The sequence below is a fragment of the Physeter macrocephalus genome, chromosome 2 (assembly GCF_002837175.3).
Source record: "Physeter macrocephalus isolate SW-GA chromosome 2, ASM283717v5, whole genome shotgun sequence".
Classification (NCBI taxonomy): domain Eukaryota; kingdom Metazoa; phylum Chordata; class Mammalia; order Artiodactyla; family Physeteridae; genus Physeter; species Physeter macrocephalus.
In genome coordinates this window covers 24,484,217-24,496,383 of record NC_041215.1, presented here as the reverse complement: position 1 = coordinate 24,496,383, position 12,167 = coordinate 24,484,217, and the positions used below count along the sequence as shown (strand labels likewise).

Below are 12,167 nucleotides of genomic sequence, written 5' to 3'. Positions count from 1 at the left end.
TGTAAAGTCTGGAAGAGGAAACTGCTTTCTCAAATGCACAGATACCAATGCAAAGAGTCAAGGATTACAAAGAATCAGGTAAACATGATGCCATCAAAAGAAACTAATAAAGCTCTAATAACTGATCGTGAAGAAATAGAGATCTATGAACTGTCTGACAAAACATTCTGAATAATCCTCTTCAAGAGGTTTAGTAAACTACAAGATCACACCGACTACTAAATAAAATTAGGAAAATAATGCATAAACGAAATGAGAAGTTCAACAAAGAAAGAGAACCCATCCAGAAAACCGAACAGAAATCCTAGAGCTGAATAATACACTGACTGAACTGAAGAATTCAATAGAGAACTTCAGCAGCAGACTCAACCAAGAAAAAGAATAAATCAGTGAATTAGAAAACAAGTCATTTGAAATTATCCAGTCATTTGAGCAACATAAAAAAAAGAAAAGAATAAAAAGAAAGAAAGAAAAAAATGTTTAAAAACCTATGGGGTTTAGGGGACACACTCAAGAAAAACAATATATGCATTATGGTTTAGGACTGTTTCTGCTGGAATGAACCTGTAAAACCTGGAGGAGGTGACCATATATTCAAATGCACAGCCAAGAATACCAGAAATGAAGGAGAGATAAAGACTTTCCCGAACAAATAAAAGCTGATAAACATCACCACCAGACATGCTTTACAAGAAATGCTACAGGGTGTTCTTCCAGAGGAAATAAAATGATGCTCATTAACACCATAAAACTATATGAATGTAGGTAAAAAACTCACTGGTAGCAGTAAATATATAAGCAAAGCCAGATTTTCTAATATTGTAATGGTGTTCCATAGTTCACTTACAACTCCAGCTTAAGATGTTAAAGAAAAAAGTATTAAAAATAACCATAACCACAGTAATTTATTATTGATACACAATATAAAAATATGTAAATTGTAACATTAAACATAAAATGTGAGAAGGGAGAAGAAAAAGTGTATGTATGCTATTGAAGTTACTTGTTCCCTGCTTAAAACAGGATGTCATAAATAGAAGATATTTATGTAAGTATCATGATGACTACAAAGGAAAAACCTGTAGTAGTTACACAAAAGATTACAATAAACAAAGCATACTGCTACAAAAAGTCATCAAATCACAAAATAAATCAGTAAGATAAGAAGCAAGGAAAAAATAAAAGAAGCAAGGAACAAAGGTTTAACAACACAATCAGAAAACAATCAATCAAATGGCAGTAATAAGTCCTCACCTATCAATAATTACTTTAAATGTAAGTGGATTAAATTCTCCAGTCCAAAGACACAGAATAAAATTTTTAAAAGTCCAACAATATGCTGCTTACAAGAGACTCACTTTAGCTTTAAAGATACACACAGCCTGGGAGTGAAGGGATAGAAAAAGATATTTCAAACAAATGGTAACCAAAAGAAAGCAGAGTCAGCTATACGTATATCAGACAAAATAGACTTTAAGCTGCAAATGCTCAAAAGAGACTAAGAAGGTTATAGTATGATGATAAAGGGGTCAGTCCACCTAGAATATATAACAATTGTAAATATTTACGTAGCCAACATTGAAGCATCTAAATATATGAAGCAAAGAGTAACAGAAGTAAAAGGAGACATAAACAGCAATACAGTAATAGTTGGAGACTTTAATATCTTACTCTCAACAATGGATAGATCATCCAGCAGAGAATCCATAAGGAAACAGTGGATATGAATAACACTATAAATCAAATAGACCTAACAGACACATACAGAACATTCCATTCAACAACACCAAAATACACATTCTTTTTAAGTGCAAACAGAACAATTTCTAGGACAGATCATATGGTAGGCCACAGAACAAGTCTTAGTAAATTTAAGAACATTGAATCATACCAAATCTTTTCCAAACACAATGATATGAAACTAGAAATCAACAACAGGAGAAAAACAGGAAAATTCACAAATATTTGATACATGGATCTTTTAAAAAGACACACTCCTGGGCTTCCCTGGTGGCGCAGTGGTTGAGAGTCCGCCTACCGACGCAGGGGACACGGGTTCGTGCCCCAGTCCAGGAAAATCCCACATGCCGCGGAGCGGCTGGGCCCGTGAGCCATGGCCACTGAGCCTGCGCGTCCGGAGCCTGTGCTCCGCAAAGGGAGAGGCCACAACAGTGAGAGGCCCACGTACCGCAAAAAAAAAAAAAAAAAAAAAACACAACACACACTCCTGAACAACCAAGGGATCAAAGAAGAGATGAAAAGATAAAAAAGTATCTTGAGACAAATGAAAATGGAAACAGAACATACCAAAACTTACAAGATGCAGCAAAAGCAGTTCTAAGAGGGAAGTTTATATGGAAAAACACATACATAAAAACAAAAGAAAACTCTCAAATAAATAAACAAATTTTATACCTCAAGGAATTAGAAAAAGAAGAATAAATGAGGCCCAATAGTAGCAGAAGGGAGGAAATAAAAAAAAAGAGGAGAAATAAACAAAATAAAAAATAATAGAAAATATTAACAAAACTATAGAGTTGGTTTTTTGAAAAGATAAACAAAACTGACAAACCTTTAGCTAGACTAACCAAGAGAAAAACAGGACTCAAATAAATAAAATTATAAATGAAAGAGGAGACATTACAACTGATACCACAGATGCAAAGGATAATAAGAAACTTCTTTGAACAACTATATGCCAACAAATTGGATAATGTAGAATAAATTGAAAAATTCCTAGAAACAAACAACTTACCAAGAATGAATCATGAAGAAACAAAAACTCTAAACAGACTAAGAATGAGTAAGGAGACTGAATCAACAACCATAAACCTCCCAACAGAGAAATGCCCAGGACCTGATAGTTCACTGGTAAATTTTTACCAAAGATTTAAGAAGAACTGATGCCAAATCTTCTCAAACTCTTCCAAAAAATTGAAGAGGAGGGGAATACTCCAAAATTCATTTTATGAGGCATCACCCTGATACCAAAGCCAGATAAAGACACTACAAGAAAAGTAAACTACAGGCCAATATCCCTGGTGAATATAGATGTAAAAATTCTGAACAAAGTACTAGCAAACTGATTTCAATAGCTCATTAAAAGGATGATACAGCAAAATCAATTGGGATTCATCCCTTGGGTGCAAGGATGGTTCAACATATGCAAATCAGTAAGTGTGATATATCACAATAATAGAATAGAATTTTTAAAATCCTATGACCATCTCAATAGATACAGAAAAAGCATTTGACAGAATTCAACATTCATTTATAATAAAAGCTCAACAAACTGTGTAGAGAAGGAATATACCTCAACATAATAAAGGCCATATATGATAAGTCCACAGCTGACATCATACTCAGTGGTGAAAAGATGAAAGCTTTTCCTCTATCAGGTACAAGACAAGGGTGCCCTGTATCATCACTCCGATTTATCATAGTACTGGAAGCTCTAGTAAGGGCATTCAAGCAAAGAAAATAAATAAAAGACATTAGAATCAGAAAGCAAAAAGTAAAATTGTCTCTTTTTGCAGATGATGTGATTTTATCTATAGAAAATGTAAAATCCTCATAAAAAACTTTTAGATAATCATGAATTGAATAAAGTTGCAGGATGCAAAATCAACATACAGAAATCAATAGCGTTTCGATACACTGACAACTAATTATCTGAAAAAGAAACAAGAAAAACAATCCCATTTATAATAGCATCAAAAAGAATAAAATACTTAGGAATAAATCTAACCAAGGAAGTGAAAAGTCTCTACAATGAAAACTATAAGACACTGTTGAAAGAAACTGAAGATGACACAAATAAATGGAAAGATATCTTATGTTCATGGATTGGAGAAATTAATATCATTAAAATATCCATACTACCTAAAGCTGTCTATAGGTTCAGTGCAACCCTTATCAAGATTCCAGTGGCATTTTTTACAGAAATAGAAAAACAATCCTGAAATTTGTCTGGAATCACAAAAGACCCTGAATAGGCAAAGGAGTCCTGAGAAAGAAGAACAGAGCTGGAGATATAACACTTGCTGATTTCAAACTGTGTTACAAAGCAATAGTAATCAAAACAGTATGGAAATGGCATAAAAACAGACACATAGGGCAACGGAACAGAATCAAGAACCCAGAAATAAACCCATGCATAATATGGTCATTAATATTTGACAAGGGAGCCAAAAATGCTCAATGGAGAAAAGACAGTCTCTTCAATTAATGGTGCTAGGAAAACTGGATATTCACAGGTAAAAGAATTAAACTAAACCCCTATCTTACACCAGTCACAAAAAATTAACTCGAAATGAATTAAAGGCTTAAATGTAAGATATGAAACAATAAAACTCCTATAATAAAAACATAGGGGAGGGCTTCCCTGGTGGCGCGGTGGTTGAGAGTCTGCCTGCTGATGCAGGGGACATGGGTTCGTGCCCCAGTCCGGGAGGATCCCACATGCCGTGGAGCAGCTGGGCCCATGAGCCATGGCTGCTGAGCCTGCGTGTCCGGAGCCTGTGCTCTGCAGCGGGAGAGGCCACAGCAGTGAGAGGCCCGCGTACCGCAAAAAATTACAACAAACAAACAAACAAACAAACATAGGGGAAAAAAAACCTCCTTGACATTCATCTTGGCAATGATTTCAAGGATGTGACGCCTAAAGCTCAAGCAACAAAAGCAAAAATAAGCAAATGGGACTACATCAAACTAAACAGCTTCTACATAGCAAAAGAAGCAATCAACAAAATAAAAGGCAGCCTACAGAATGGGAGAAAATATTCTCAAACCACACATCTGATAAGGGGTAATATCTAAAATAAATAAGGAACTCATACAACTCAATAGCAAAGTATCAAATAATCCAATTAAAAAGTGGACAAAGGACCTGAATAAGCCTTTTTCCAAAGAAAACATTCAAAGAGCCAACAGGAACATGAAAGGGTGCTCAAAATCACTAATCATCAGCAAAATGCAAATCAAAACCACATGAGATATTACTTCACACCTGTTAAATGTATTATCAAAAAAATAAGAGAGAACAAATGCTGGTGAGGATGTGGAGAAAAAAGAGCCCTTGTACACTCTTGGTAGGAAATGTAAATTGGTGTAGCCACAATGGTAAACAGTATGGAGGTGCCTCAAAAAATTAAAAAATAGAACTACCATATCATCCAGCGACTCCAGTTAAGGGCATAAACTCAAGGTAGATGAAATCACTATCTCAAAGAAGAGATTATCTGCACTGTCATGTTCACTGCAGCATTATTTATAGTAGCCAAGACATGGAAACAATCCAAGTCTCCACTGATGGATAAATGGATAAAGAAAATGTGATATATATGATATATATTTTATGTATATATAAGATATAAATGTATTTTAGATATATATATATATAAATATATATATGTAATAGAATATTATTCAGCCATAAAAAAGAATGACATCTTGCCATTTGTGACAGCATGGATGGACCTGAGGACATTATGCTAAGTGAAATAAGTCAGACAGAGAGAAGTAAAAACTGCATGATCTCACTTACACGTGGAATTTTTTTTTAAAAAAGAACTCATAGAAAGAAAGAACAGATTGGTGGGGGTAGGGAGTTGGGGAAACTGATAAAGGGGATCAAAAGGTATAAACTTCCGGTTATAAGATCAGTAACTTCTGGAGATGTAATGTACAGCATGGTGACTCTAGTGATTAATACTGTATTGAATATTTGAAATCTGCCAAGAGATCTTAAAAGTTCTCATCACAAGAAAAAGAATTCTGTACATAGTGACAGACATTAATTAGACTTATTGTAATGTCCATTTTACAGACACTATAAAACTCCTAGAAGAAAACAAAGGCAGAACACTCTCTGACATCAGTGGCAGCAATCTTTTTCAATCCATCTCCCAGAATAATGGAAATAAAAACAAAAATAAACAAATGGGACCTAATTAAACTCAAAAGCTTTTGCACAGCAAAGGAAACCATAAACAAAACTAAAAGACAACCCACAGATTGGGAGAAAATATTTGCAAATGACGGGACCAACCAGGGATTAGTCTCCAAAATTTACAAACAGCTCATGTGGCTTAATATCATCAAAACAAACAACCCAACCACAAAATGCACAGAAGACCAAAGTAGACATTTCTCCAAAGAAGACATACAGATGGCCGAGAGGCACATGAAAAGATGTTCAACATTGCTAGTTATTAGAGAAATGCAAATCAAAGCTACAATGAGATATCACCTCACACCAGTCAAAATGGCTGTCATCAAAAAAATCCACAAACAATAAATGCTGGAGAGGGTGTGGAGAGAAGGGAACCCTCCTACACTGTTGGTGGGAATGTAAATTGGGGCAGCCACTATGGAGAACAGTATGGAGGTTTCTTAAAAAACTAAAAATAGAGCTACCATATGACCCTGCAATCTCACTCTTGGGCATATATCCGGAGAAAAACATGGTCTGAAAGGATACATGCACCCCGATGTTCACTGGAGCACTGTTTACAATAGCCAAGAAATGGAAGCAACCTAAATGTCCACTGACAGAGGAATGGATAAAGAAGATGTGGTACATATATACAATGGAATATTACTCAGCCATTAAAAAGAATGAAATAACGCCATTTGCAGCAACATGGATGGACATAGAAATTGTCATACTGATTGAAGTAAGTCAGACAGAGAAAGAGAAATATCGTATGATATCGCTTATATGAGGAATCTAAAAAGAAACGATACAAATGAACTTATTTACAAAACAGAAACAGACTCACAGACTTAGGGAACAAACTTATGGTTACTGGGGTCAAGGGTGGGGGGAAGGGGCAGTTACGGAGTTTGGGATTGACATGTACACACTGCTATATTTAAGATGGATAACCAACAAGGACCTACTGTATAGCACAGGGAAGTATGCTCAATGTTATGTGGAAGCCTGGATGGGAGGGGATAGAATGGGGGGAGAATGGATACACGTATATGTATGGCTGAGTCACTTTGCTGTGCACATAAAACTATTACAACATTGTTAATTAGCTTTACTCCAATATAAAATAAAAAGTTAAAAATATATATTGAATTAAATGTTAAGCCATCAAAGTATACACTGACTATGCATTATGAATGGTGATAATATCTGTGGGAGGGTAAAATGCAACATTCAGCATAATTGCTGCCCTCAAGGAGATTCCTATTTAGGTGAAATAAAAGTTAACATGAAATCCCTAGTTATGGGGGTTGCACTGCATGACCTCCACCATCAGTACCATGTGACTCTAGGATGCCATAATTGCATATGAAATTAAGTAAAATAAAGATGCAATGAACGAAAAATGCATCAGAAGCACAAAGAGAATTTTAAAATCGTCTCATCTCATCTGAAATAATATAAAACAAAACACTAGCAAAAAAAAGTCAACGCTCTCAGAAGTGACAGCAAAGTTTTACACCTTGGTTCTAAGCTGTCAGATTCTCAACTGTTTGTGAGAATAATCTACACTATAACATTCTTTTCTTTCTATCTTGGCCCAAGGATATGAGTATAGGACCCTTTGAAATATCAGATAAAAAGGAGAAGAATAAACTGTATTAGGCGGAAAATATGAGAATAATGTCCTATCAAGATGACGATAACACAAGTGTCCAAAGCAAGACAAGAGCAGAACATACAGGAGAGGGGGAAATCTTGGATGCCACAGATCAAGAGCCTTTCAGAAATGTGCAAATATAGTAGGCGATTACACTGCAGAAGCCCTCTGAACTGATTTGAGCACAGGTGGGCCCGTTAATCAAAATGTCTGTCAGAGTACGGAATCAGAAAAATGTTCCTCTTGTCCATTTGTATTCCATGTAGAGGGAGCACAGACAGGAAGTGAAAGGAAGGAAGTGGACCCTGATCATGGATTTAAATCCCCAGTTTGTCAATTACCACTGGGTGACACAGCCTCTTTGTGCCTAAGTGTCCTCATCTGTAGAATGGGTATAGAGATAGTTCCTACATGACAGCACTGTAATGGAGATAAATTGGTGAACACTATAAAGGTTGTAGAGCACTACCTAGCACTTTTTTTTTTTTGGTAGGGCCAGCCCCTAGGGATCATATTATTAGAGTCCTCCAATGTCTTTTTTTTTTTTTTTGGCATCAAACACATGCTTTATGCATTGTCTATGATTTCTAGGTTTTGTTTTTCTTAATAGTGGAACAAGAACTTAAAAACACCCGAGAAGCAATTTGCAAGCAGAATGCCTCTACATTTAATACAATTCCCCATCTCCCGCATTTTTTTTTTTTTTTTGCAGTTACACACCTATATTTCATTTGATCACAAACATTTTTAGGGACGTGCCCTTATAGTGTTTTTGAGGCACTCGACTTTATTTTACAGAAACAATTCTTTTTGCACCACATTTCATCAGTTTATAAAGTAGTTAAAAATTTTATAATCACCATGACAAGCACCAGTCACGTGAACATACTGAGTTACAAACATAACTCATTCATGGTGGAACTTCAACTCAACTGGTAAGAGAATTAAGTACTCTTAGTAGAGAGTTTCAACTAGTTGTCAAGGTTTGGTAAATTGAGAGGGTAATCTAATATAATTTACAAGAGGAAGTGGTGAGCATTGGTTAATCTGGCCAGTGAGTTCAAATAAGGTTGTTACAGACTCCGGTTCCATTAAGAATGTTACTTTTAGATTTGATTTGCTATACTGGTTTCTCAATCCATTAGAATTTAGCTCAAATTATTGATTTTAATATGGAGGCCCTTATTAATCTGATTTGTTTCCACCCATAGTCCCGAGATGCTCTTCTGGAAACTGGAATCGGCAGAGAAGTTTACGGCCATTCGTAAGATTTCAAATTGCAGGTTATAGGCGTCTTTTCTTTCCCATCATGGACTGGTTCCCTTTGTAAGTTTCCCAGAATCTGTCAACGACGAATCCTTAGAACTATCCCTTTTTGTTCCTCCTGTATCAGAATTTGCTCAAGAATATCCATGTAACCTCGTATTCTCTGTTTTTGAGGGACAAATAATTAGCTATTTCCTGTAAGTTATTTTCTTTTCTACTATTTACAATGTATCTACTAAAATCACAATGTGTTCAACAGTCTTCTTTCTGTATTTCTCTTCAGGTGGCTACTTAAATTGCAGAGAATCATTAGGCTGTATTCAGCAGATGACAACTAATGCAGTTTTTTAAGATACACAGAAACCTACTTGGAAATCTTCTGTACTGAATCTCCAGTCCATGGGCAGAAGCTGTAACATCTCTCATACTCAGGACCAGGCACACCGGTGGGTTTGCTGTGCTCCCCAGCCACGCCCTCAAACCAACTGGGCTGGACCAGCATGGCTGCAGAGCTCCAAAGCCTCCACATAAGACAGGAAACATTCAGAAGAAGAGGTAGGGGTATAAACCTCTCTTAGGTGTAGGTAAAATAACTCCCCAACTTGCAGAATGAATCTGGGTCATTTAATCATTATTCCATTCAACAAATAATTACAGAGCTTCCACAAGGTGCAAAGCAAGCTCAAACTGCTTTTACTTTAGCCAGTGCTCCATGATATGTATTTGTGCCACCAGAAAATAAAAAAATCACAGGTCATATAATGAACAGACCACCTGAAAAACCAGCAACTTTGCCTATGACTGTGAGCCCTTAGATGTCAGAGGGCAGGCATCATCCTTGCTATTATTCTACGTCACAGAACAACTATCAGCCCATCTTTTACAAATTCCATTTAAATTAGAATGGCTCCTGGAAGTGAGGTTTATCTGGGGAGAAACAGTGTGTTGGCTGAAGACACACAAGGAGTAAACATTGAGTTCTATTGTTAGCGCAAACACCATCCCCTGCCAGTTGGATATGTATTTATGAAATTTGTGTCAGCCAGCGAAGAAGCTTAAATATCTACGGCACGTGTATTTACTGTGGAAATGAACCATCATGATTCACAAACAGGGACTGTAGATCCTTAAAAATTGTTCCAGAAAAGCCTCAAGTTAAAACACATAAAACGGAAAAATTCATGAACATGCAATTAGCTGTCAAAAGCAATTACAATATTGGATCTTGATTATAAGAGAGCAAATGAGATACAACTTTTAACAGATGCAAGATTCTCTCTGACCAACATTTATTGTGGCCAGGATCAGGAAACAGAATAGAGATAGATGATTTTTTTTCCACACAATTTATGAGTCATAAATTATGAATTATGCGCTAATAGATAAAGCAGGGAGAAAATTAATTTAAGAGATGAGATCTATTTTACAATTCAGAGAGCTCTTTTCTTTTCATCGGGGGCGGGGAGGGGGGGATTACATTTTGATGTGTGGTTTTACCAAACATCTTTCTTTCTCTGAAATGAACTGCAATTTCTCATTATTTCCCTGAGGAGTCAGGGAAAGATGTCTGTGCCAAAGTTCAGAGGGTAAATTAGCAACACTGTCTCAACCATCTGGAAAAGTGCTGAACTTTCTACCATGGTGGAAATGTTCTATACAAACACTGTCTAATATGGTAGCTGCTGGCCATGTGTGGCTTTTCAACCCTTGAAATCTGACTAGTTTGACATAGAAACTTAATTGAAATTAATGTTTAATTTCAATAGCACCACATGGCTAGCGGCTACAGTGGTGACAGGCTAGTCTAGGGGGTATCTCTGTTTTTCCCCTTTCCTTTAGTCAATCAGACAAAGGCAGCTGGGGGTTATCCTTTACAAACTTGGAGCTTGTTTGAGCAAATATGCACATTAATAGCATTTAAAAAAAATAGGAAACAGCAAAGATCAGCCTTCTAGACCCCTTTGCCAATCCATGTGTCTCCCTGCAGTCAGATATATTTTCTAGTGCTTTCTCGGGGGCAGCTTCAAAATGATTCAAACGGTTTGCCTTTCCACGACTTTCCCTGTTATGAAGGCAACTGAAAGAGTTTGGTGAGAACGCTTAGACGAAGAGAACCTGTAAAAGACCGAGGCGGAGAGGAGGAAGTATTAGGCTGTGAGGAGGCAGGCTGCATAGAGAGGGATATGAAAGCACAACAAACCCCAGCTGTAGTTTTGCTTACAAAGAGTTTGAAATGAAGAAATGTACTTCGGAATCACATAAAACTCTGCCTTGCTTATCACGGGGTGCAAGACTACTAATACTTGTCCCCAAAGCAATCAATTATTTGCTGACTCCATTCCCCGGTTTCACCTGATACCTCTGATTGCTTCCTTTTACCTGTTTATTATTTGTTGATGCATTTCTTTATCAAAATTAGATTTCAAGAGTCAGAGATTTAAGAGACATTCAATTTTAATGACATCCCTTGAGAGGGGAGACAATGGAGGTTCTGATGCAATATGTCTTGCCCGTGGAGACAGTGGTACCTTTTGAACTTAACTCACTTCCTGTCAATAGCATTTCAGTAGCAAAGATTGTTTTGCACAGAAACACATACCTGGAGGAGCAGATCAGAAGTTGGTCTGACTCGCTGTTGGAAAAGGATGCTTAGCGTTCGATTCTGTTGTTCCAAATCAAACACTCTTGTTTTCAACTTTACACATTCCTCCCTTAGATCCTGCAACAAACACATTGAAAGAAAAAAAACTCTATTACCGTAAGACACTTTTGCACATTATCACTATATTTCATCTGATATTTCAGGCACGTTAGTAAAAAATAGTATTTTAAACATTCAAGCCCCCTAGAAATAGATCACACACAATGTTTTCTTCCACAGCCCACTGTCTGATAGAACTATTATGTTCAGGGAAGACCTACTTAAAAAAAAAAAAGCACCTTGAAATCAGAAATGCATTAATCTAGCATGCTATTTTTGAAGATGGTAAATCTCACCAATATAAAATCAATTTAAGTTTCCAGCTATATAATTGGCTTTTTCACTGTCTTCATAAAAGCAACCATAAAGCACAAACCAGAGGACAATGGTTTTACAGTGAATAGAGATTTGATCAACTAAAGAAACTATCACTTTTTTTTTCTTTAACATCTTTTTTTTTTTAATGTTTTTCTTTTTCTTTTTTTTTCCTTTTTTTTTCTTTTTTTTTTTTTTTCCAGTATGCGGGCCTCTCACTGTCGTGGCCTCTCCCGCTGCGGAGCGCAGGCTCCGGACGCGCAGGCTCAGCGGCCGTGGCTCACGGGCCC

At 36.5% G+C, this 12,167-nt stretch overlaps 1 protein-coding gene across 9 annotated transcripts in view; it reads right to left on the bottom strand.

Annotated features, from left to right (window-relative positions):
• Nucleotides 1-12,167, bottom strand: part of NCKAP5 (NCK associated protein 5) — a 1,103,171-nt gene that overhangs the window by 174,280 nt on the left and 916,724 nt on the right. For all 9 annotated transcript variants that reach the window (XM_055087128.1, XM_024114998.3, XM_055087144.1 and 6 more), the window contains one exon: nucleotides 11,461-11,580. In XM_055087128.1, coding sequence (XP_054943103.1) covers nucleotides 11,461-11,580 — 120 coding nt within the window. The remainder of the gene's footprint in view (nucleotides 1-11,460; nucleotides 11,581-12,167) is intronic.